General features: G+C 43.9%; 1 protein-coding gene across 1 annotated transcript in view; it reads right to left on the minus strand.

Moving 5' to 3' along the window:
* LOC108570959 (homeobox protein abdominal-A-like) overlaps positions 1 to 24,786 on the minus strand; it is a 28,578-nt gene extending 3,792 nt beyond the window's left edge. Inside the window, exons 1-5 of the mRNA XM_017932897.1 lie at positions 24,306 to 24,786; positions 16,109 to 16,285; positions 5,956 to 5,961; positions 2,940 to 3,089; positions 3 to 196 (exon numbers count right to left, since the gene is read on the minus strand). Coding sequence (XP_017788386.1) covers positions 3 to 196; positions 2,940 to 3,089; positions 5,956 to 5,961; positions 16,109 to 16,285; positions 24,306 to 24,786 — 1,008 coding nt within the window. The remainder of the gene's footprint in view (positions 1 to 2; positions 197 to 2,939; positions 3,090 to 5,955; positions 5,962 to 16,108; positions 16,286 to 24,305) is intronic.
* Between the last annotated feature and the right edge of the window lie 2,164 nt (positions 24,787 to 26,950).

Below are 26,950 nucleotides of genomic sequence, written 5' to 3' on the forward strand. Positions count from 1 at the left end.
GCTGGCCAGCCAGCAGGCAAATGGTGGCTGGTAGTTGGATGTTGATGGGCGCTGTTGAAGTACGGATGAGGACCTGCCGCGTACAGTCCGTAGCCTGCTGCCCTAGCGAATTCCGCGGCTGCACGTTCTGCCGCACGATTCCGTAGAATTCGGTTGATACTGCTGACCGATGGGGCTGTCGCGTTGCTGCAGACGCCTGGAACGTACAGATTGTGCTTCTTCTGCAAATTTCTGTCTGTGTTTCGGTTTTCCCTGGGCGATAGAGAAGGTTAATTGTTGAAGTGAAACGAGGATCGTCGATGAAGCTTGTTTAACCTGTTAACCTGGGTTCGCATGTTTTCTGTCGAGATTCAGTTTTTTCTGGGGCAGGAGAGTGTTTGAGGGGAGATCGATCGTGGAGCGTGTCGATGGGTGAGTTATGCGAGTTGGTTGAGGAACGTTTTCAACGTTGATTTTTAGAGAGAAAGGTTATGTTAACCCTTTCGTGATCGGATTACTGTTTTTTTATTTATTTACCAATCGCGTGTGTGGATGATTGAATTAGGCGAGTTGGCTGAGGAACTTTGTCAACGTTGATTTTTAGAGAGAAGGTCAATTAGTAAGTCAGTTGCTTATGTTAACCCTCTGGCGACCGGACTATTATTTTAAAGAATTTATTATTTATTTACCAATCGCGAGTGTGCATGAGTGAGTTATGCGAGTTGGCTGAGGAACTTTTAGAGCATTGATTTTTAAAGAGACACTCAGTCAGTTACGTTAACCCTCTGGTGACCGGACTAGTTTTTTTTAATTTTTTATTTATTTACCAATCGCGTGTGTGCATGAGTGAGTTATGCGAGTTGGCTGAGGAACTTTTAGAGCATTGATTTTTAAAGAGACACTCAGTCAGTTACGTTAACCCTTTGGTGACCGGACTACTTTTTTAAAATTTTTTATTTATTTACCAATCGCGTGTGCATGAACGAGTTATGCGAGTGGACTGAGGAACTTTTTCAACGTTGATTTTTAGAGAGAAAGGTAATTACTTATGTTAACCCTTTCGTGGCCGGACTATTTCTTTAAAGAATCTTTTATTTAGTTACCAATCGCGTTTGTAATGGATATGAACCCTTTGCACTCGGTCATTTTGCTGTAGGAAAGGTTGCAATTTGGATCTTCTTTGAAATTTTTACAATTAACGTAGAAATTTGGATAAAAGAATTTTATCTAAATATTCAATGTACAATGGCGAACAAATTTATAGAGGCCCATAGATCTGCTCTCTGTGACCATTATTTAATGTCGCTTCTCAGTCGCCACTCGATTGCAAAGGGTTAAATTGACATCAATTTTTATTTCAGTATTCCACTGTGATAAATGTTTCTCGCTAATAACGAAAGGGTTAGAGACGTCACAGTAACAAGACATACAAAATCAAGGAAGAATTCTTAATTAACCCTTCGACAGTCTAATTAAATTATGAATTACGCCAAAGAAAATTTAGATTTTACACGTATCTGTCTAACAGTTACGCCGTGTGTGATCATTTTTAAAACACGGGATACATAGTCACAGTTATGATAATAATATCTCGCCCTTTCTAACTTCCTTGAGTTAAACAATTAGATATTTCACGCTCTGTCCGAGTCTCACACGGAATAAACCGTCGAAGGGTTAAGATTCCTAATTTATTCGTCACGCCCTACTCTAAATTCCAATAAAAATCGAAAGAAAATTATAATCATTTACTTCGCTCTAATTCTTGCAAATCTATACCGACATAACGGTGCAAATAAAAGTAAATAATACCGCAACGACTAAATTATCGTGTGCTAACTATTGGTGAACCAACGAGTTAACTCGTCCTCCCCGGTTAACAGGTTAAGTGTGCCGAGGTTATTAGTATAATTAGTAATTAATCGTATTATTGGATAAACGAGATGTACCCTCTGGTTGTTGCATGAGTGACAGTGGAGTTAGATTACACTTGTTGTTCGTGTCGGTAACATTATGTCACACAATGTAGCTGTAAATGCTTACGGAGCGTGGTTCTACAAGGTGAAATAATGTTGGGTTTACTCTGGTGCCGCTTCGGAAGTTGCTTAGGTTATAGGAGAGGTTGACGATGGAATGTTTGTTATTGAAGCAACTGTGTGACATAAGCAGCGTTGTGTACTATAGATGAACGAGCGCTTTCCTCGCCAATAACGGGCCTCATTCGGTAGCCGCGATATTTACAAGGGTTAGAAGTACTTCTCTCCGTTAAATCGGCCCACCGATACTCAATTATAAACGAACAAACCTACATTTATGTTACATTAAACGTACCTACGATCCTTGGGCCGAGTTTCGTCTTCAATTCGAACCTCGAAAAAATAGATTTCTCCGCGTTTGTATTTATACTTCAACGACGTACAATTCCTCCATCCGGTTCTTTCTATCTTCGCCGAAATGCTACTCTCAGTTTTCATGCAAATTCTTCTCCCGAGGAGAAAGAAAGTCTCCGGTACAGACGGAAAAATAACGCGGAAATTTCGATAATTGCCGAAGTCGACACGGCAGAAAAGAAACGCTGGTCTTTTTAACGGATAAGACAGAAGGCGCGAGATACGAAGCTCGCTATGAAAAGAATAAAGTGTGTCGGCGGACAAGGCCGTGGAAGAGTTTCTTGATTCCAGCCGCAATTGCACGTTTGCTCGTAGACACACGTATACAACTATTATTACCGGGCGATTTGCAACGGTGCTCGAAGCACGCGGGCTCGCGCATTGTTGAATAAGAAGCCAGGCCGGCTGGCAATTAGCTGCATGTGGACCGAGAACCTGTTGACTTCGTCGCGAATTCGAAACGAAACCTTGAAGTTCTGGTATGGAAGAACAACACGTCTCTATTTTGCCAACCGCGTTCTCGTCTGTTTCTCTTTTTTCTTCGAAACGTTCGATAAGAATAATTACACTTACCCTCGGATATCAGCCTCTCGCGAATCTCCCAGGCGAAGATCGTCGGGTTCTCCCTCTTGTACTGCTCGATCTTGGCGACGACGGCGGGCGTCGCGACTTTTGGCTTGCTGCCACCGATTAAGCCCGGCGGGCGTAGAGTACCTGGAACACGTTAAACGACGAGCTTCAAGGACTCGTTGATTTTTGGGTAATGCTTCTTTACGTGGAGGATAATGTCTGGTTGTGAACGGTTGTTTGATCCTGGGCCAAGTTTACGTAAAGAGGATCCAAGGGAAACGACGTAATTTTGGAAAATCACGCGATCGGTGTAATAACAAGGTCTGACGATTCGGTGTAACTCGTCGTGGGAGATTTTTAGGAGGTTGGTTTGGAGGTATAAGCTTCTTCTTCAGATTCGGTTTAAGGGAAAGGTTGGGAAATTTGTGACTTTTTTGGTGGGAGATTGAGGAGAGTGGTGTAGGTTTGTTGATTAAATGGAGGTACAGGGAAGGCTAGTTTTTGTTTGGAGAGCGTTGAAGTTTTAGTTGATTCGGTGAAAATAAATGATTACGAATCGTAGGAAGGAAGAAATTTTCAATCTTTTGGTTTGGAAATTGAAGAGAGCGTGATATAAATGTGTTAATAAGATGGAAGCGTGGAGAAGGTTAGTTCTCATCTCGAGAGCATTGAAATTCCAGTGGATTCAGTTCAAATAAAAGATTACGAATCGCAGAAAGAAAGAAATTTTCAATTTTTCTTTCTATAAATCGCCGAGAGCGTAATATAAATGCGTTAACAAGTTGGAAGCGTAGAGAAGGTTGGTGCTCATCCCGAGAACATCGCAATCCCAGTAGATTCACTTGAAAATTACAAATTATAGAAAAAAGAAATTTTCAATTTTTCGTTCTATAAATCGCCGAGAGCGTAATATAAATGCTTTATCAAGATGGAAGTATAAAAAATCCCAGTGCCCATCTCGAGAGCATTGCAATTCCAATAAATTCAGTCGAAATAAAAGATTACAAATCGTAAGAAAAAAGCAAATTCCCAAGTGTGAATTTAAAAAATGGAAGAGAGACCGCAATGCAAACGCGTTGACAAGATGCAAGCATAGAAAATCCCAGTGCTCATCTCGAGAGCATTGCAATTCCAATAAATTCAGTCGAAATAAAAGATTACAAATCGTAAGAAAAAAGCAAATTCTCAAGTTTGAATTTAAAAAATGGAAGAGAGACCGCAATGCAAACGCGTTGACAAGATGCAAGCATAGAAAATCCCAGTGCTCATCTCGAGAGCATTGCAATTCCAATAAATTCAGTCGAAATAAAAGATTACAAATCGTAAGAAAAAAGCAAATTCTCAAGTTTGAATTTAAAAAATGGAAGAGAGACCGCAATGCAAACGCGTTGACAAGATGCAAGCATAGAAAATCCCAGTGCTCATCTCGAGAGCATTGCAATTCCAATAAATTCAGTCGAAATAAAAGATTACAAATGATAAGAAAAAAGCAAATTCCCAAGTGTGAATTTAAAAAATGGAAGAGAGACCGCAATGTAAACGCGTTGACAAGATGGAGGTACAGAGAAGGTTGGTGCTCATCCCGAGGGCATTGAAATCCCAGCGACTACACACAGGCTCTCGACATCGGATACCAATCATATCGTGTCTGGGCGGATCCACGAGGCAGTCATTAGAAGCTTAGCGCGTGAAATGATACCGGTATGCGATAGCCTGCGATAATCAGAGATATCTAATATGAGCCGATCGGGGAATAGACGCTCGTGTAACGTTTCCAAGACGTGTTCAGGCTGCTGCCATGCTGCTACTGCTACTACTGCTGTTCCCTGTTTTTCTCCTCTTTCGTCACCTGAGCGTAGCGCCACGAACTCGCTCGAATTAGCTAATCGCTACTGGATCTTGCTCGTTGAAATTCTAAAGCTCATAGGTACTAGATTTTAACCATAATACTTTTTAATCGTTTCTCATATTTTACATTCACCGTTTAAACTACACGCTTGATCGTTAATCATTCTCCACTTATTCTTCCTTCTCTCTTTCTCTCTCTCTCTCTATATATACACTACCGGCCAAAAGTTTGGAATCACCGAGCGTTGCAATTTACGGAAAAATTTGCAGAAAAATGTTAACGACTTTGAGAATTTTTTATCGTTCGAATCAATTGATATGAGATAAATTGATAAGTGTAGAATTGAGATAAACTTCACATCTATAAGAAATTAACAGCAGATTTAATATCGATGAAAAGTGGAAGGTGATTCCAAACTTTTGGCCGGTAGTGTATATACATGTTTCAACGCATCTAATTTTTCCCTGAAATTTTCTGCAGGATAATTTACAGAAATTACTTTATACTAACTCTCGCGTACTCGACAATATTTATATCAGCTCTAAATATGAAACGAAAGATATTTTGTAGAATGAAGTAAAATGTAAAATAAATGAAAAAGTAGTAAGTTGATAAATAAATAACGCAATAATGATGTTTTCATTTTCTCTCATCAACTATGTGCAATATATTTAGCATTAATATAGAAACAGAACTGTAACAAAGAGTTCGTAATATAGCAATATTGTCAACAAAATTAAAAAACAAAATAATGTGCAATGATTCTCACTAATATTCGGACACTCTTTAGAACAGCGTAACTGTTTTCAAATTGAACCTAACGACTTGAATTTTATTTGAGAAATTAGAAGGATTAGTATACCAGATGACGTGTGCAAGAAATTTGGAAAAAATTGCAATTTGTGGGAATCGCGAAGGAAACTGTAAAGGTCACTGTTTACAACTTTTCTAAGTAGATCTATGTCAATTATACATATTATGCTGAAAATTTCATCGAAATTGGTCGATGGAGAAACAAGTGACAGAATCTTTAGATTTATTACAGTTATAGCGAGATTTTCACAATATCTAACCGTTTGTAATTCGTAGCAACGCTAACCAATTTCCACGAAATTTTCAGCATGTGCACAATTGACATAAATCTACAAAACGTATTTTTTAAATTTGCATTACGAGCTCGGATAAAAAAGTTGTTAAACATGACCCTTACAATTTTCTAATTCCAATTCTAATTTTCAAATTGCAATTTTTTCCAAATTTTTTCCACACGTCGTCTAGCACACCAATCCTTCTAACTTCTCCAAAAAACTCAGGTCGTTAGGTCCAATTTAAAAAAAGTTACACTCTTCCAAAGATTCTCCGAATATCAGTGGGAGACACTGTACCTATTTACGCCGGTATTAGCCCCACACTCATTCCTCTTCATTCCTTCACGCCCAAAATTACAAAATCTTTCCAACTCAACCTCTTTCATAATCAACATACGATAGCATCTCTGCACTGTGATTTCCTCGAATTCTATCGTACCTTATTCGTTCGAAAATAACGCGATCAACAGTTCCACCCGTACACCGCCAAAAGGCCCGTTCAAAATCCCCGAGAAAATCACAAGGGAACTCACGTTTCGCAAAAGTGAAGCGCGTGAAAAAGATTTTACAACAGCCTTCTTCGCCGGACGAGCCGAGGTTGGTGGAACGTCGCCACGCAGGCAGACGTTCGTTATCATTGATTTTACTACTTCACCCTTCGTTTCATGCTCGCGATTCCCCAGGGAGAGCCGACCGTTCGAGCTGGCCGCGAAGTACCTGGCTGCATAATGTACACACGGCGAAGGGTTAGCACGGAGTAATTATAGAACGTTTCGTGCTATCATTAGCTTAGGCTACAATGTGTCGCGGTAAACCTGACAGGTCGTGCGTCGAAGATGCGCAGGTGTTACGTGAATGCATAAGCACAAAGGTACCGACAAACGTATGAAACAAAACTGTGCGCACACCGGTGACGTTCCAGCTTAAAATCCGCGAGTTCTATTCAACTATCTTCAACTAGTCTTCTTCGAAGTATAGCCTGTCTATCGAAGAAAAAATACCACTCTGCCGTCTGCCAGCTTGCTGCAAAGTGGCCAACATAGTTGCACTTTTTTCTAAATATAAAACAAGGTAGACGTTCTTTGCTCGTCGATAGACGGTCTTCAATGAAAAGAATGCTCTATTCATAGTGTACTCTGCAACTTCTTCGAGTACGTTTCTTCGACAAAAGTGTGCACACACAGGAGAAAGAGAGCTGTGTATACTTTTGCAGCACGCGATCGCGATAAGTGAGAAAAAATGCGTCGGAGCCGTGTGGATCGTAATGGAAAAGTCTGGAGAGCAGATACACAAGAGTTGCACGCACGACAATGCACCGAGTGTTCGAGAGTCGAGGAGAGAAACTTAGCTGGCAAGGTAATGGAAAGCAGAGGCGCAGGCAGACTTGAGCAATTATCGGTGGTTACGTCCTATTATTAATAACAATAATGACGGTTAAAGCTGGCAGGATATCGCGTGCGCTCCCACGGGCGAAGTGCGTGCCTGGTATAAACGATGTATACCCACCTAGGTAATAGGTATCCATGCCTCGAGCAAAATTCCTTGCCCTGATCCAACGTCTCTCTCTCCAACTCTCTTCCTTTAACACGTCTCCTTCCCATATCTCGTCTCTCTTCTTCCCACTCTCCGTTCGACATTATTCAACGTATGCGCACAGTTTCGAGGCTGTCGGCGTATAAAATTTGTCGAGAATAGAGCTCTCGTTTAACGAAAGAAACCGTAGTTTCTTTCTCTATCGAACGAAACACGCGTCCGTTCCGTTCAGTGGACTGTTCTGGTATCGGTAGCAGAGGATGATGGCTACCAGCATCCTTCCTCTTCGAGTATCCGCGCCATTACGAGGATAGAATGGGAAATAGGCGTAATCGCGAGCCGCACGAACAGGCTGGCCTGGTTTGCGGCAGCGTGTGCTCGTTATAAGAGCGTACAACCGACAAAAGTGTATCTACCGATGGCTAAGGCGAGTTCGAAATGCGAGTTCCACGGGCGCGGAGCAAGATCTCGCGAGCCCATTTCTCCATAGGCGACGATCGATCTTGTTACGCGCGGATAAGAGGACCGATAGCGGAACGACGGAATTAATTATCGGCTGGCGAACTCGCCGAGGGAAATTAGACGATATCGGACGTCGACAGAGACTCTCTCTTTCTGTCCTTCTGTTACACATTCTTCTCGTGGTTGGTTTCGAGTTAATTTATTGTGCGACCTCGTGTGCGTACATGTTCCTCGCACAGGACAGATCTATCTTCGCGAATTCGTCGATCCTCGGTGCTGGACAAACTGCGCTCTGGAAGATGAATGTGCGCTCGAGTTGGGGGATTGTCGGCGTAAGAGTAACGCACGCGTGGTACACCGTCGACATTATGGCGTACGGAGGTTGTTCGAGAGGAGCGCGAGTTGGAGAGTGTTATCGTTCACTTTTCTTTGATTTAGATTGTGATCTGACTTTTTTCGCTGTTTTTGGAATTGACGGCGATGTCGAGCTTTCACCGCGGACGAGGTTTTCTTTTCAGATTGGAAGGCTGTTTGGGTTTCGTGGGTCGTGGAGAAGGATTTGGTGAGCCTTTAGAGTTCTCTGAGATTTAATTTACAATCTAATTTCTTTCCTTGTAATTGACGGAGATATCGAGATTTCGCTCGTTGCTTCTTCACGAAAGACAAGATTTTCTTTCAAGATTGCAAGCACCTTGAATTCTTTAGGTAATAGACAAAGATCGGTTAATCAGAAGGGAAATTGTCGTGGCCTTTTTCAGAGTTTCCTCAGATTTTGTCGCCAGAGTTTTCCAGTTCTTTTTTTATAATTAACGGATATCGAGGTTTCTTTCGTTGCTTCTTTGTCAAAGAGAAATTCTCCTTTCACGGTTGTAAACCCCTTTGCATTCTATAATTCGGAAGGAAAAGAATCGTGACCTTCCTCAGAGTTTTCTGAAGTATGTTTAGGAGAGTCCTTCCATACTTTTTATTTCATAATTGACTGAGATTTCAAGCTTTCGTCCATTGCTCCTTTATCAAAGAAAAACTCTTCTTTCACGATTGCAGGCCCCTTTGCATTCTATAGTTCGTGGAGAAAAATTAGTAAGAAGAATCATCCTGGCCTTCCTCAGAGTTTTTTGGAATATTTTCGTAAGAGATATCTTATCCTTTTTATTTCATAATTAACGAAAACTTCGAGCCTTCGTCCATTGCTCCTTTGTCAAAGAAAAATTCTCTCGAATCCTTTAGATCATCGACAAAGCCTTTCTCACAGTTTTCTGACACTTTTTCATTCAAGTTCTCCAATTCTTTTTTCTACAATTAACGGAGGCATCGAGCTTTCACCCGTTGCGTCTTCGCGAGGGAAAGAAGGGGATTCGATTGCGAGCCCCTCCTTGGAGTCCTGTAGATCGTGAATAAAGATCGGCAAGCGAGAAGAGGAATCGTCGCGGCCTGGTGACTACGGTTCAGGCCACAGGATTAATTGCTTGCCGCTGTTAAGTAATTGGCTGGTCGATTATGGTACATTATATTCACCTGGACGACGCCTAAGGAGTCCGTATCCAGTGGAGATGAAGACATTACCGGACTGGCGAGAGAGCAAGCCGAACGGTATTTTTACGAGCGGCTCGTAAAGTTAACGAGGACCAAGGTAGCAGTCAGCCGAGAAAGAGAGAAAACCAGCGTTCCACCGATGCTTCTCGGTGGCTTGCCTCCATTTTTTTATTGCTCCGCGTTCTGCGTTCCTCTTCCTCTCTTCTTCGAACGAGCCTGTCCGCGCGGACACGCCGACACCTTTGCTCTCGCGCGGTTAAACTCGCGTTTTAGATGAATCTTTCCGCACCTGCTCTGTCATCTTCGTATCCTTCGTGAAGTTTCTCTTGGCGACTGGAATATTTGCGGTTTCGGAGACTTTTGTCGAGTCGAGTGGCGCTCGGGACTAGCGAATTTTGTTCTTTGGAGGAATATTTTAGTGAAGCGGCGCGTAGGGTCGTGAAATTTTGTTCTTTGGAGGAATATTTTAGTCAAGTGGCGCTTAGGGCTATGAAATTTCATTCTTTGACCGAATATTTGCGATTTCAGAAATTTTTCTGAAGTCAAGAGGCGCTTAGGGTCACAAAATTCCATTCCCTGGCCGAATCTTTGCGATTTGAGATATTTTCCTCTGGTCAAGAGGCGCTTAGGGTCACAAAATTCCATTCCCTGGCCGAATCTTTGCGATTTGAGATATTTTCCTCTGGTCAAGAGGCGCTTAAGGACACAAAATTTCACTCACTGTCTAAATATTCGCGATTTGAGATATTTTCCTCTGGTCAAGAGGCTCTCAGGGCCACCAAATTTCCCTCACTGACTAACTATTCGCAATTTGAGATATTTTCCTCTGGTCAAGAGGCGCTTAGGGTCACAAAATTCCATTCCCTGGCCGAATCTTTGCGATTTGAGATATTTTCCTCTGGTCAAGAGGCGCTTAAGGACACAAAATTTCACTCACTGACTAAATATTCGCAATTTGAGATATTTTCCTCTGGTCAAGAGGCGCTTAGGGTCACAAAATTCCATTCCTTGGCCGAATCTTTGTGATTTGAGATATTTTCCTCTGGTCAAGAGGCACTCAGGGTCTCAAAATTTCATTCTTTGACCGAATATTCGGGATTGGAGATATTTTCCTCTGGTCAAGAGGCGCTTAGGGTCACAAAATTCCATTCCTTACCCGAATATTCACAATTAGAGATATTTTCCTTTAGTCTCCCAGCACTTAGACAGCAATTTCAGAAAGATTTCACACAAATGGCGTCTAAATTACTCAAAGAACCAAACATTTCCCAATCACACTCAAACTTCTAAGACAGATTACATCTTAAGAATGTCAGTTCCACGTCTCCGCGTCTCCTTCACCTTAGATTCCTCGAATCGGGAACACGGAAGGCACAGGGGCAGGCCTCGGATCGTTGCAATTATTGACAAATTATTCGAGAATGGCAGGGCGCCGGCCAAGCGGACACATTTTACGCTCAAAAGAAACAGCTGTTACGAGTTAATCTCGGCCGACTAACGAGCTCGAAAGAGCGGCCGCTTCTTCGTAACGCTCGTTACGTCTTATTTGTCCGTGCCGATACGGGCTGATTCTTCTTCCTTTACCACACTATCCCGCGTTGTCGGGAAAATGCTCGGGATGCCGATCGATTTAGTTTACACCGTTTTATCCAGCCTGGACGTCGAGAAGCGGTGATTAACGTCAACCTGCTCGACATTGTTCAGCAAAGAAAATGCTAAATCCTCGTAAAAACCAGTCGAGAAATATACGGAATACCTTGAGAATTGATACCCAATTACATAAGAAAACCAGCAAATAGCCAGCTTCTTCTATTCGCGTCTATTCAAGCCATCTACACGCCAATTTCCTCTATATTCTATCTAATAATTTTCTTGCTACAGCGTCCGATGAGGTACGCTCTATATTCGTCGGATAGTATCATTCCATAGCAAATCACCGATACTCGAACAGCAGAAAATACCGAGGATTTTAGGAAGTAGAAGTTGATCTCCGCGTTTCACAGATGTTTCGCAGATTTCACAGAGGGAATGTTGCAGGATATTAGCAAAATTAGCAGGGAACAATAATTGCCACGTTTAACAATTCGACATCGAACAGTGCCACGAAGTGTAAATTTTATTCAATTTTTTATCAAAAAAATTGAGCAAAACTCCTGCACACGATGAATTTTCCCTTCGTTTCGTGTCATTTCCAAACAGCCCGAATTCGGCGAAAATGTCCGAAACAACGTTTTCCTAAATTTTTCGATCGAAAAGTGCCACCTTATCGGGCCACGAAGTGCAAATTCCCATAATTTCTCTACTGTTTTATAAAAAATTAACAATGAATTTTGCCTTCGTTTCGTGTCACTTCCGCGCAGTCGTATCGAAAACCACATTTTTCTAAATTTTCGACATCGAACGAAAGAAGCGCGATGGCACTTTTCACAGAGAAGATCGTAGATCGGTTTCTTCTCTCTCTCTCTCTCTGTTCGCTAGCGATTCTCTGGTACTTTTCTGTCGCTTCGAAGCAGAGAAGAGAGGACTCGTACGCGATTCAGCTGAGCCAACTAATTTTCCAGCGTGTCGTTTAGACCGGACGCAATCTCGTCCTGTTGAAAACGATCGTCGATTTTCAGCGCGTGTCGTCGCCTACGGGAAAAGGAGCACCGGTGGATTTTATCACGGAGGAACCGCGTCTCGGTCACGCGTCGTTACGCGTAAACACGCTGGACCTTTATCTATCGCGATGATACCGGCTGAGGAATGCTGTTGCGGAGAAAGGCTCGCGATCTATGGAATTCTATTACGCTAGGGTAAACTACTCCATTAAGCTCCTTCGTTCTGGCTAGAATGTTCTCGGAACGGAAGAGAGCGAATTGTCCTTGTTACAGGGTGATTTGTCGTGCAAAGGGATATACGGTGATTTATTGTGATTTTCTTCGTTTCGACTATTTTGAGTACAGTGAGTTACTTGACGTGTTAACCCTCTGCGAGTTGAAAGTTACTGTGCTGTTCAGAAGTATCAGGTTGACGTTTCTTTTAAACCACAATTGACGTTGAATTCTGGACCAATTTTTTATTTTTACCTCTATTTTTGCGTACAGTGAGTTGCTTAACGTGTTGACCCTCTGTAACACTGAGTGACTTGAAAGTTGCAGTGGAGTTCGTAAGTGTCAGGTTGGCGCAAATGAAATGACACATTGAATTCTGGATCAATTTTTTAGTTTCACTGCAATTTTTTATGCTGTATTTTTGTGTAACTGCAGTGCGTTACTTAACCCTAGAGCGGTCTTCGTTTTGACTATACATTTAAAACTTTTGGGTGAAGAAGGACCTAAGACCTTGTGTGTAATAATTTCTGTTTCCAACGCGACATACGAGCCTGGACAATGAACGTTTAAAATAATGTTTAGGAACGTAAACTTGATAACAGCAAAAATTACTAAAAGTATAAAAAGGCGGTGGGTCAAGAAAGACCCGAAGACCGCTCCGCAACACTGTGCGACTGGAAAGTTACAGTTTGCAACGACGTTTACTTTAAACCACGATTAACACATTGAATTCTGAATTAATTTTCTGTTTTTATGCTGCATTTTGGTGTAACTACTAACATACTGTTAGTTACTTAACTAACTCACCAATTGGATCATTGGGTCATGATTAACTAATTCATCTGGACCAATATTTTACTTTTATCTCTATTTTTGTGTACAGTGAGTTGCTTAACGTGTTAACCCTCTGTAACACTGTGTGACTTGAAAGTTGCAGTGGAGTTCATAAGTGTCGGGTTGGTGCAAATGAAAGGTCGTTTTCTTTAAAACGAAAATTAAATTTTGTCGAATTGTACACATTAGCAAGGAAGAAAGAATTTGCTGTTGCACTTGTGCACTGAATAGTAAAAAAGTTCATAATACCTACAGTTGGTCTGGACACTATTAGGGGAGAGTCGTGCAGTACCGGCCATTCTAAGTTTCTGTACTATAACTTGGGCTAATGCTGGTAAAAATGAAATTTGAGAAAAGTAATTTGTAGTACAAAGGGTGCCTGATAAAAGGGGACAAGTGGTTTTTCTTAAATTTTAGAAATAAAAAAGTTGTAATTTGCAGCGAACGAAAAATTGCCGGCCAGCTACTTAGTTGGCAGATTTCAAGGTCTGAGTAATAAATAATGTTAGTAAAAATCGTTTAAAAGTAGAATAGGACTTTTACTTGGCCATCGATATTTTCTTGATCCGTACACTCCACGCGAGCCCAACCATTACAGCTATGAAAAATAACTTTTATCGTACTTTCAGCGTAAACGTTAAACGTCTTGAAACTCTGGTAATACCGAAGAAAAAAGAACGTCGCCGGAGTACGTTGCTCAGGGCTGTAGTATTCGTTTGATTTTCCATCAATAGTGCTGTCAACTAACAGTACAAGCGAGATCTAGCTCTGACCGGTACCGCACGACTCTCCCCTATCTGGTGTGACGAACGATGGATGATCTAGATACGCGCGTAATTTTTTTACAAAAGTTTGAACTTGAAAGACTGTGGTAAAAACACACGTTGAATACTGGACCAATTCTGTGAAACTTGTCCACGGTGGCGGAATGAATTTTTTATTTTAATGCTGCACGTCGCAATATGCGTAAATGATATGTCAACAATTAGAAATAAAACTACTCAACTATTTAACCCTTTGCACTCCGAGCATTTTTTGATAAGATCAATTAGTGAAACTTGTGGAAAACCAAAGATTTGTCTTGAAAAAAAAAAAAGGATTTTTAGTGTCTACGAATTTATTTGTATTTCTTGCGTTAATTTGCATTATTTTGATAATATAAAATAATATAAGAAAAGTCTGAATTGTACATTTCTCCAAAGTAACTAATGCGTGTCGCCATAAAAGCGCCACTGGAGTGCAAAGGGTTAATAAACTGTTAGAATTTTGCAGTCCAATCCGGGAAAACCTGGCCAAAATTCTAAAACTTTGTAAACTCGCGTTTGCATGGAGTGTAAATGAAATTAAAAATCGTGTTAAATTTTGTTTAATCAGGCACATTAGTCGAGAAGAAAGAGTTTACCGTGGCACACGTGTGATGTATAGTAAAAGAATTCCAGATACAATTGGTTTGGACATTGTTATCTGACGTGATGAACGATCGAGATACGCGCGTGATTTTTTTACATAAATTAAACTTGAAGAAACTGTGGTAAAAAGGTGCCGAGAATATAAATCTAGCATTTTAAGAAGGTTGTGTAAGTGTTGAGACACTTCAACGTTGACGTGGAATATTCGAGATTGGTGATTTTTCATTGGAAATGAGCCGAGAGGAAGTTCATTGCAGGAGCCGAGAAAATTACTTATCGTATAAATTTTGTCCCGTTCACTGAATCTTTCCTCAATAGAACACCATTTCTTCAAACGCTTGAACAATTTTTTCAACAAATAAATCATTCCGAGGTGAAAACACTGTAAAAGTGTCGTTTAAAAAATGTTCGAATTGAAATATTAATGATTTTTTATGTTTGGAATAGTGAAACTAGTTAATCGTTGGGAAAAGTGAAGTTGTTTTGATTAAATACATTATTTTTTTTATAGAAACACGATGTACCGGCGAAAGGTTTAGAATCACCTCCCAAGTTTCATCAGTACTGAATCTGCTACTAATTTTTCATAGACTTGACATTGACATTGTGGAGATAAACAGCAATTTATCTCATATCGATTGATTTGAATGACACAAAACTCGCTAAGAAATTCTTGAAGCTGGTGACTTTTTTCTGGAAATTTTTGTGTAACTTGGAACGCGCAGTGATTCCAAACACGCGGTAACGTTTCGTTTTAGAAAACGTCGTTTCATGTGCATCAAGGTAATATTAGGACACTTACAGAATGTGAAGCGAACGTAAACGGCAATTAGAGAAATTACTGAGATCCAAAAAGGAACGACGACAAGTTTTCTTCTCGTGAACGAAGAAACATCGAGTTGCAGAGGATTAAAGGGAAAGAACGGCGATTCAAATGACTAATATTTAGAACGTAATAGTTTATCTCGTTCGAGATCCCCTATTTTGAATTTTACGATTAATTTTGCAAAAGCTCCTTGCTTTTTTTATGGAGTTTTAACCACGTATAGGAATAGTGAAGAAAAAGATACACAACCGCTGAAGATTTTAATCATATCCATTAAAACGCAGTAAAACTGAAGATAAGTGTAGGAAGAAAAATGAATTATACGACAATAATAAACTTCACTCTGCCGAGTTCGATGTAAATCTTCGAAGTTGATAAACCAAATTGAAATTTCATCAACTTCAATCAAATAAATTGAAATAAATTCAATCGTATACCATTTTTGCATTACGCGATCAAAATTACGATTCGTAGTGCACACTAATTCAGTCAATAGCTTAAATTACATTCAACTTGGAAGGAGACTGTCGGTGAAAAAAGCTGCTCGAACAATCTCCATCTCCTCAACCCTTACGTCAATAACCACAGTTATCTACTTTATCCTCCAATTCTAACAGGTACCTAATAACAAAATTCTAAACTTCCAGCAAAAACGTGTACAAAAATGTGTCAAATAACAACGTTCTAACCTTAATTAACTGAAAAAACGTGCAAAAGTGTACCCGGTTGTTCACATAAGAGCTAGATATCCCGCAATTTTGCAACTGTTTCGTCACTTATCTAGCTAGTTACAGAAAAAAAAAAGAAAAGAAAATGAAGACTCACCAAGGAGTTTAGTGACGACCGCACCCTGTTGATTCAGCGACAGCACATGATTAGCCAGGTCGTTGTAGTGCCTGAGGGCTCCTAATCCATGCGACAGCTCCAGCAATCGTTGCCTGCTGGTTCCTCCGCCATTACCGCTGGCAAATGGCCCCGCGGTACAGTTTTGCAAGCTCACGCCTGAAAGTGCATCGACGAAACCAATTACCGCTGTTCGGTCAGTATAACGTGTCCTCGTTCTTCACGGCTAACAAGATCTGCTTGCGACAATAACGCTAAGAACCGTGTAATTCGTGACAAGAAGCAGAAAACAAATAGAATACCAGACGCCATACTGTTTCTCCTTCACCCTACAAGTACGCGACCGCGACACGTTGAAACAGACTCTTTCTACTCTCACCATTGTTAAAAGCAAGGAAAAGAAACGTCGAATCGATGGTCGCGTTATTATTCAGTGTTTGACGATCGATCGATCGATACCGATCGTCTTTTACCGGGGAAATCGGCGAGACGCGATGGAGAAACGGTGTAAATTCGTTTCCATTAAACAGCAAAGGCGTAACGAGCGCGTGGAACGACGATCGCTGGGACGTGCCGGCGTAATCGAGCGAATTAATTTAAATTACTCGTGGTGGCGTCGCGCGATCTCGTCGATGCGATCTCCAAGGCAAAGTGGAGTACCGACACACACCGTGAAAGAGGAAACTCACGATAGAGAGAGAGAGAGAGAGAGCCATCTGCCTGTTGAAATCACACCGATTAATCACGAAGAGGTGCGAAGACCCTCGTAATTCCCCGAAGGACACGGCGGACCGGTGGTTCGCGACTTCCTCGTGATTTTATAGGCGGCTAATCTCGACGACGACGTTTCTTGCCACTCTTTCTCTTTCTCGCGGTGGTATTCGTCCACACCCAGGAGAAGAGCGCGAAACAGCCGAGAATTTACGATCGAACGGGCCCCGTGGTATTGAGAGCGATCCATTTTTCGACCGCCTTACTTTTAAACCTCCGAACACCGCGATCGTATCTTTCCCCGGTTTCGACGGGGTGTGGGGTTCGGCACGAACGACGGAGAGGACGAGAGTCGAGCACTGCGCACACGGGGGCAGAAACAGGGCGAGAAGAAGAGTGGATGGAAGTAGAGAGAGTGGAAGAAGATAAAATTAAAGAGAAGAAGAAGATCGAAAGGGGGGTGTCGACCGACAGTTCGCGTTTACGAAACGATCAGTTTTTGTTGCGAATCACAGCCGGTTGATTTTTCATAGCGGCCAGGTGAATTTCAGGTAATTGCGTGAAATAATCAGCCAGATGCGCTCGTACAATTTCCACCGGTCGACTCTCCGAAATTCATTTCCAAGAGGAATCACGGCCGGAGAAGAATAATTGTAATTAGCGTCCGAGCTCGCGCGTACAGACGTCGTGATTTTACGACCGGATAATCTTAACGACGTTTCGTACGATCACGACGAGCCAGGAGATAATTTACGATCGAACGACGATATTAAAGAACCGTTCGTTCGTTCGCCTGTACCAACCAACCAACTTTTCTCTATCTCTCTCTCTCTTGACGTATGGAGAAGCGGGAAAGTGTAAGATCGCGGTGACGATCGTGAAACGGGAAATTAAATTCCGCAGGTAGATAGAAATGGGCCTGTTGTCGGTGGGCCCTCTCTCATTTGTAACGCGTTGTTTCGAGCTGGTTACGAGCGGATCCGAACGCGCGCGTACTCCCGTCCACTCGTTTACATAGCGGCCGTTTAATTAATTAGCCCTTTACGGCCCGACCGAATTGCCAATCGACGATCCAGATGGATTTTACCACGGATCCTCGTCACTCCTTATCCTTAGATATACGCTCGTTTCCTCGCCTCGATACATCGACAAGATACGGAGTACCTAGCGACATTCCCGGTGATTATCAATATGTCCAGTAATCAACATGCACGAAAGTGTCATTCTTTTACGATCGTCGTTAATGTTGCGAATCGAGAGGAACTGTTAGTACGTGGCAATTGTAGGTGTTCTTTTGCCAATGGAAATATTCAATGTTTCAACGTTCCAGGTGTTAGGGAAACCATTGAAATTGAAATGGTGGCGTCGCGTATTCTTCGAGGCTGATTAATTTCTCGTTCGAGACGAATTTTATGCGTTTTAATTGGGAAATTATGTGTATCTCGTCAGTGGTACAACGTTCCAGGTGTTTGGGAAACGATTGAAATTGAAATGGTGGCGTCGCGTATTCTTCGGGGCTGATTAATTTCTCGTTCGAGACGAATTTTATGCGTTTTAATTGGGAAATTATGTGTATCTCGTCAGTGGTACAACGTTCCAGGTGTTTGGGAAACGATTGAAATTGAAATGGTGGCGTCGCGTATTCTTCGGGGCTGATTAATTTCTCGTTCGAGACGAATTTTGTGTATTTCAATTGGGGAATTAAGTGTATCTCAGATGAGAATGTTCTATTTTACAACGTTCCACGTGTTTGGAAAACGATTGAAATTGAAATGTAACTCCTTATTCTTCGGGGCTGATTAATTTCTCGTTCGAGACGAATTTTGTGTATTTCAATTGGGGAATTAAGTGTATCTCAGATGAGAATGTTCTATTTTACAACGTTCCACGTGTTTAGAAAACGATTGAAATATTGTGGAACACCGTATTCTTCAGGGTTGATTAATTTCTCGTTCGAGACGAATTTTGTGTATTTCAATTGGGGAATTAAGTGTATCTCAGATGAGAATGTTCTATTTTACAACGTTCCACGTGTTTAGAAAACGATTGAAATTGAAATGGAACTCCGTATTCTTCGGGGCTGATTAATTTCTCGTTCAATACGAATTTTATACATCTTAATTGGGAAATTAAGTGCATCTCAGATGAGAATGTTGTAGGCTACAAACTTTGAGGTGTTTGGAAAACGATTGAAATATTGTGGAACACCGTATTCTTCAGGGTTGATTAATTTCTCGTTCAAAGCGAATTTTATGCGTTTTAATTGGGAAATTATGTGTATCTCGTTAGTGGTACAACGTTCCAGGTGTTTGGGAAACGATTGAAATATTGTGGAACACCGTATTCTTCAGGGTTGATTCATTTCTCGTTCCCAGCGCGATTACGTCCACAATTTCTGTTTGGAGGTCCAATTGTTGTTAAATACGAGTTTTATATATTCTGGCTGGGGAAATTATACGTATCTCAGATGAAAATCTTCAATGTCAGAACCTCCGAGGAGGTTGGAAAACGATTGAAACTAAATTTAACCTCCACATTCTTCAGGGATGATTAATTTCTCGCTACCAGCGCGATTACGTCCACAATTTCAATTTAGAGAACCAGCTGCAGCTAAATACGAATTTCACATACTCGATCTTTAGAATGATACGTGTGTGGGATGGAACGTTCGAGGTGTTCGGAAGGCGATAGAGATTAAACCGAAACTCCATATTCCTCGTTGCTGCGTTCATTTAAATGAGACGACTAATTGCTGGCGTGATTAATTAGACAACCAACTGTCGTCAATTACGAATTTCACGTACACCAGCGGCCAAAACTTTGAGATCCCCGTGCATCGCCAGAAAAAAATCCTCAATTTTAATCCTTCCTTTCCCAATCGAGACGAGGTAAACCGCCACTGATCTCCGCACCAGCAATTCCATATCTACAAAGAATTAGCGGCGAATCGAATATCGACGTAAATTGGCAGATGATTGGAAACTTTCGGCCGACAGTGCGCGTACCTATATCTGTTAAAATAAACGACGATGCGACGGTTAATACACGTGTCCCGCATTACTCCAAGCAATTGGCATATCGAAGCAACGAAGGATACGAAATACATAACGTCTCCCGATGGTGTATTTCGAAATGTTCGAATTTCACGTTCTCGGAGACGAGAAATTTCGTGAGAAGTTGTGCGAAAGCGATGCAAAGGGGAGTATCGTGGTGGAATGATCGTTCGTTTCGGAAGGTGTGTACACGGTTAGCGAAATACGTGTCGAGAGCAATTTGGTCGAGCCAAAAGGGGGATATATATATATATATATACACATATATACGCGAGGACACGAGATGCAGTTTTAAGAGAGGAGAGAAGGAGACTCCTCGTCTCGTCTCGTCTCCGTGTTGGATCGTTTCGCGAGGAACGGTGCGAAAACCTACGCGTCCTCGTGGCCCCGGCCGTTCACGAAGGCACACGGAACGCGCATTCCGCGCTCGTTTCGTGTCAAAGCTATCGGAGATGCCGTGAAAACGAAAGTAGCCGATGCTACAGAAAGAAATGCGTCGTGTCGTTGCATCGACGCGAGGCTAGGAACCGGTTCTGAACGAGTTCTGCCATCGAGTCCTCTATATTCTTTCGTATGTACGAAATTGCCCCGTGGAAAAGACCGATCGTTCGCGCCGACCGATAGATAATCGACGTAAAAAATCCTCGAGCGTGGTTCCCTCTCTGGCGAGGAACGAGATCGATGAATGAAAATCGTTCCCTCGATCCTCCGCGTATCCTTTAACCGAGATTCAGAGAGAGAGAGATCGTCATGGCGATAAACGCAACGGCGATCCGATCGCTTCATCGACGCGCGACGCGACGGTTCGCGATTTCTCACGACGCTGCGACAACTGTAATCCGTTGAACGAATTACACGAATCCACGAGCAATTTCGTTGGATTCTCTCTGCGTGGACGGTGTAAAACGGGTCTTCCTAAAATCGACGAAAGGCAGAAATCGAGCAACGAGGACGAACGTTGCCTTCGGTACCTGTCTCTCGGAACAGCGCAGGGTGTGGCTATAAATTCAGCCGGATAGCAGAACGAGATACTTAGGTTATCCAGTGGTAACAGGGAATAAATCGTCCGGCCTGGTACGACGAATGGACACGAAATCCAATTAGCTGCGCATACTTCGATTAAATATTGCCATCGTTTAATTAGTCTAAACGCCGCGTTCGGCTTGGTGTCGCGCGATATTTACGCCCTCGTATATCCAACCAAGTCCCTGTACTTGATCCCTTTACAACAGTTCTCGGGGACGTAACGTCCTTTAGCTGCTAGAAGATTCTAATTAGCGTCTGACGACCCTTACACCGCTATCGTTCCTTACTTCCTTCGTTACCGTACAATAGAGAAGATGTACACGTGGATAGAAAGACAGAGAGAGAGAGAGAGACACGAACGCGCACACGTACAAAATGAGAGAGAGAGAATCGAATGGAGGGAAGAAAACAAAGTGGCCGACACGAGGACAGATGAAGATACCTGCCAACTACCGTGGGCCCGCGAGATACCTGCTGCCTTCGAAATACCTGCTGGGTGTGGCAGTAAAATCTGGCTGTGGATAGAGAATATCCGGCGTGTCCCATGGATATATCGAGGGGGTACAAATCCAACGAGCGAGCGTACCGATCCGGTAAAAGAACGGATATTGAAGGTTCAAAGAGAGTAGCAACAGCAGCAGCAGCAGCTCCTCCGCGTAAAGACGTACTGTTGGCAACGCATTGAAACCGGTTCTGAACGAGTATGGCTGGTAGCCGCTCGTCGTTCCATCTGGCAAGTGTAAACCACGGAAAGGATGTCTTGGAATATACCAGTAGTTGCCCGCGTCTCTCCTACACCTACTCGATCGGACCATTCTTTTCCCTCGTTGATTGCACACAGAGCTTATCAGCGCAGATTCTTCGTTTGCCTCTGTGGGAGGCTACTACTACGCTCGGTTCACCTGGCTGCCTTTCATTACGTTACGCATCCTTCTGGTAGAACTTCTCTCGCAACGTGATTTCAACGCAGATCATTCTGTCTGTGGGCGTTCGCGAACGCGTTATGACAAGTGTCGGACATCCCCCGAGCCACTTTCAGCGTCCACGGATCCACCGGCCAATTAACATTCGTCCAAGAGAAACGAGCCAGACCGTCAAACGATAACGCATCGGCCAGGGAGAGAGAGAGAGAGAGAGAACGTTCTATACGCGAACACGGTTTTATGAAAACGACGATGTTTCTCTTGTTTATCGCCTGGCTGTTCTCACTACCTATCTATCCCACTTTTCCTCCGAGTTCGTCGTTTCAACCGCGCGTTTCGCGTTATGGAAATAAGAAATACGATCGGACGCATGGTAATTCGGATTGACATCATCCTGGAACGCGTGTAATACCTTGTGCGATCCTTATCCCGCGAGAGAATAACTCGGTCTGGTCGCAGGATTATCTGGCTGCGATATTTAATCGACACGCGTGATGAGTGTAAACGTCGATCAGAAAATTGTCGGTGATTTTAGACGCGTGAATTTGCAAACTGTCCAACCCGAGAGAGATATAGAGGAGGGAGCGGAGTGGAGTGGCCCGAAAGAGGAAGATACGATCGTGGAAAGGGGGGAAGATCGTATCATCCCTTAAGAATCGTCCGGCTGGCCACCGGCGCGGCGCGGCGCCTCGATTTCGACACCTGGAGCACCATGAAACGACGTTGTTCCGCTCGTTTAACGCGATTTACCGTCGTCTCTTTTTCTCTTTTTTTTTTCTCGCTCGTCCAAGGGGAGGAAAGGACACGCACGATGAGCGCGCGAGAAAATTATTCTCCCTTTTTTTTTATTTCGCTACGAGAACGATTAGATTAAATGGAACTAACGCGTTGATATCTAACCGAGAATGGAAAAACTTGCGCGGTAAGTAGTTGATAGAGACGAAACAATCGACAACGTGCAATCAGTTCTTCCGGTTTTAGCGGATGCCTCGTGTTTAGAGCGCTCGCGACACTGTACAATGTTGCAGATAGCGGGTTACAGGAGCAAAGCAAACAGGGAAACAACACACCGGTCACCTTAACGATTTCTGATTGTACAGAACAACATCGTGGTCGACCGGTTGTCCAATTAAATTTAATTGTCGCGGTTCTTCTAGGTAAAAAATCACCGACGAGGAAGCAGAAGAGGTTTCGTCTCTCTCTCTCTCTCTCTCTCTCTATCTCTTTCTCGGTTTGTTTGCGTTCCGTGGAAATTTTCAGCGACGAAACGAAGCGTAACCGAAGCTGTTCGGATGTTTCATCGATTACCCTCGATAATCGCGACGCACGGCCAGTTTGTTCAAGTGTTTGTAAAGTGTGGCGGATCGGACCGGGGGCTAATTCGAGCGACGCGCAATTTAGCGAAGAAACGACGCGACCGACGACGTGTCTCGTTATCGCGACGCTGCGAATTAATTAGCTCGTCTTTTGTTCCCTAAGTGTAATCTTAAGTGTGTTTCTGATCGCGAGGTTTCATTAGGGACGCTTTGTCCCGACGATGGTTTACGGCCACGGGTCGCACGGAGATCGTTATCGTCGGTTATTATACTTTCATGTACTCCTTGCTTTCGAAGAAAATGAGAATGTTGCCATTGTTAGACCTTTTAACAGACAGAGAAGAGTTAACTCGTTGCTTGACAATGCTTCCCCACTTTTTCCTTTCTATCGAATGTACCGACAATTTATTCAGCGACGAATTCCTGTTTCACGTGCGAGTATGATAAGTTCATTGAAATTCTCTTTGTTAAAAGGTATATTGTTCTTTCGAGTATCGCTGACAATTGATTCGGCGGTGAATTGCTGTTTGATTCGTGTTGAAAAGAATGTACTTTGAAGTATCACTGGTGAGTTCCTCGTTCATTCGTATTAAAAAGGATTTGGTAGTCGCATTCGATACGTATGAGATAAGCTACTCCATCTTTCAACCCTTTATCTTACAGTTCCACGTTAAATTTAGCATCTATCATCTTCAATTTATCCTCGTTTAACGCGATACTAAACCACCAATCACCTAAAGCCAAGTCTCTCTAAGACAGTCCCAAGAAAACTAGATATATAACCCTTTCGCTGCGGCAAATTTTCGTACAAACGCGCGTGGCAGATTCAGATGTTCCGCAAAGTTGCCTTCTTCGGCCGTAGCATTTCAAAATTTCTATCGAATCAACGTAGAACGGTAGAGATAATCAAATAAAGGCCATAAATGAACATGGAAGTAAGGCTGGAAATTTTCAAAGCCAATAGCAGCGAAAGGGTTAACAATCTTCCAATCACCCGGCTAACAGATCGAGTCTCCAATAGAGTCGACTAAGAAAAAACCAACATCCACGATAGATCATCGTGCAAAAAGAAAAACGAGAAGAAAAAAAGAAGTAAGAAGTATTTAGCGTCTGGTATAAAAATAGGGATAGATAATGGAGGCAAACTGACCGTCGATCAAAGACACTGGCGGCACGGTCATCTGTTGATGGTGGTGCGCAGCTGGATGCTGATGATGATGCGGCGGATGGACTTGAAGCAGATGCGACCTCGTCTGCGAGAAGGTCGGCGAGGGTGGTTCCCAAGGCCGCGCGACGCCTGTGTTGACGGGCGCGTCGTCCTCGTGACAGCAGAATTTCTCACTAGCCGGTGGTGCTCCACTTGTGCAATTCACCACCCCGTGTCCCTCGTTGTTGTTGTTGTTGTTGTTATTATTGTTCGCAACGTCCCCATTGTTGTTGTTGTTATTGCTGCTGGCAGCGTTGTTGGTTAAACGCGTAGTAGTCGCGCCTGTCGCAGGGCTACCACTACCACTAGCACTGCCACTGACACTACCACTGCCAATGCCGTCGACCTGCACCATTTCGCTGTCGATCGCAGCCGCCGACTTGGCAGTACCAGGAGGGGTCGCGACGCCGCCACCGATCATCATCACCAGACGATCACCTCCACCCCCTCCACACCGGGCACCAGCTCCTCCTCCTCTTCCTCCCCCTCTGCCTCCACTTCTGTAGCTACAATGTCCCTATAGCCGAGCCGTTTCTCTTCCTGCTCGAGTATCCGACGGATCCGAGCCGTTTCCTTCACCCTAATCGCCACACCTCCTTCTTCTTCTTCCTCTTCCTCTTCCTCTTCTTCCTCGTGGCTGTCGTAGTTATCACTGGAACCAGGATACTCTTCTTTCTCACTGCTTTTACTCGCGACGATGTTTCGCGAATCGAGGAAGCAAGCACACTTCTCGCTAGGTTTTCTCTCTCTGTCGTCGCCGGGTTTCTTACCTTGTTAACAGGCGACGTTCCCGAAAGCAAGTCACGATCTCCACGCACGTTCCCCCGTGTCCCGTAACACACGGACAATAGAGCGTTCGTTGCGAAGAATAGTCGGGTCGGTCGAAATGTCGACCGCAAACGAAGCGAGGACAACGGTCTTCCGGCACACGAGGACGACGAAGAGGTTTGTCTCCGCGTGCTGTACACTACTCAGCCACGAACCGCGGTGTCACAATAGGAGAGGAGTAGGAAGAAGAAGAAGATGAAGAAGAAGAAGAAGAAGGATGGACGCGTGTACCGCGCTGGCGCAGGAGCGCGCGAGCGCAATCGACGCTACGGTACGGCGTGGCTTGCTGCGTCCGATTAACGAAGGAGAATGACATCCTGTGTGACGGTCCGTCGGCGAACGCGATTCATCGCGGCGCGAGCTTTCACGTCGGCTGTCGCGTCTACGTGGACGAACGAGCGCGTAGTCGATGCGAGGAGGTAACGGCGAGGAGTGCTCGCGAGCGCAGGCGCTTCGTTTCGAAGCTCGTGACTACCTATAGACAGAGTCTGCCCTTCTCTACGTCCCTCCTCGCGCTCTTTCTCTCTCTTTGTCTCACGGTCTTTCGCTCCGATTCCCGCTTCTTTCGCCCGGCTTCGTACCAACACGTCTCTCTTTCTCCTTCTTCCGCCTGTCCGTGGCCTCCCTTCTCCAATAACCGGCGACGAGGAACGCGCTACCACGGAATAACCTGCTCGCGCTCCGCCGGATTCGAGCAGATTGCCTTCCGTTCGCCCGTTCGAAGCGCGCCAACGACTAGCCTTACCCCCACTTTTCACCGCCCCGCGGAAACACCGCCGGCTACTCGCGTCCAGCTGACATCCAGATTTCGCAGGTAATCACCGTGCCTCTTTCATCTCTAATCTTCCTTGTACCGTTTCTTCTCGATCTCCCTCACGATCGTTTCCAACTTCTCGCTCCCGTAGTCCGGTGGTACCGAAGCGTTAACCGAGCGTCCTGATAACTACTTGGTCGTTGCTCTCAGCTAGCGCCACGGAACCATTGACAGCTCCGTACACGTGACTTCTCTTCTCTCTCTCTCTCTCTCTCTACCGTTTCGACTATTTTTCTCTCAGTCTTCACCGTTGCGCAGGTATCTTCCTCGACGACTGCCACTGAGCCCCGTTCGTATTGGCAAGCAAGGAGTTGTACGAGATTTAGTATAGAGAACGAAAGAAGAATGTAAGGATGTAACACGAGTATACACGGGGTAACCTGCTCGCGGTCCGCCGGATTCGAGCAGATTGCCTTCCGTTCGGTGGCTCGAAGCGCGCCCAGACTAGCCTTACCCCCACCCTCCCGGTTGCTCAGCCGAGGTGAGATCAAGATTTAAGGCGCCGCGGCGCGGTGCGGCGGCGCTCACGAAGACGAACCAGGAGGACGAAGGGAGACGAGTTGGCCGTTGTTCGTCGCCGTTAATGGAATAGAGGAGGACAAGAGGGAGAGAGAGATAGGTGTGTTCGTGGGGCGATAGTAGAGCTTGAAGACGGGAGAGCGACGGTAGAGAGAACAGGGCTTGCACGATTATGATCGCGCGGGCACACATAGTTCGCCGATCGTTGGACGATGTTACACGGCGGAGAGAAGGACGGAGTGAGAAGAGGAGAGGTGGACAAAGGTAGTAGCTTTAGCTGGATGGGAAAGGGGTGAAGCCGGGAGCCGCGAGGATGCATGGAACAAGTCGTCTAAAGCGGTGGCTAAAGGCAAGCCAAGTGCGCACTCGACGCCGCGCATCTGAGCTTATCCAACGCCCACCGACCATTACCGGCTCGATCGACCAA

This window comes from Habropoda laboriosa, unplaced genomic scaffold, assembly GCF_001263275.1.
Source record: "Habropoda laboriosa isolate 0110345459 unplaced genomic scaffold, ASM126327v1 scaffold88, whole genome shotgun sequence".
In the NCBI taxonomy this organism is placed as follows: domain Eukaryota; kingdom Metazoa; phylum Arthropoda; class Insecta; order Hymenoptera; family Apidae; genus Habropoda; species Habropoda laboriosa.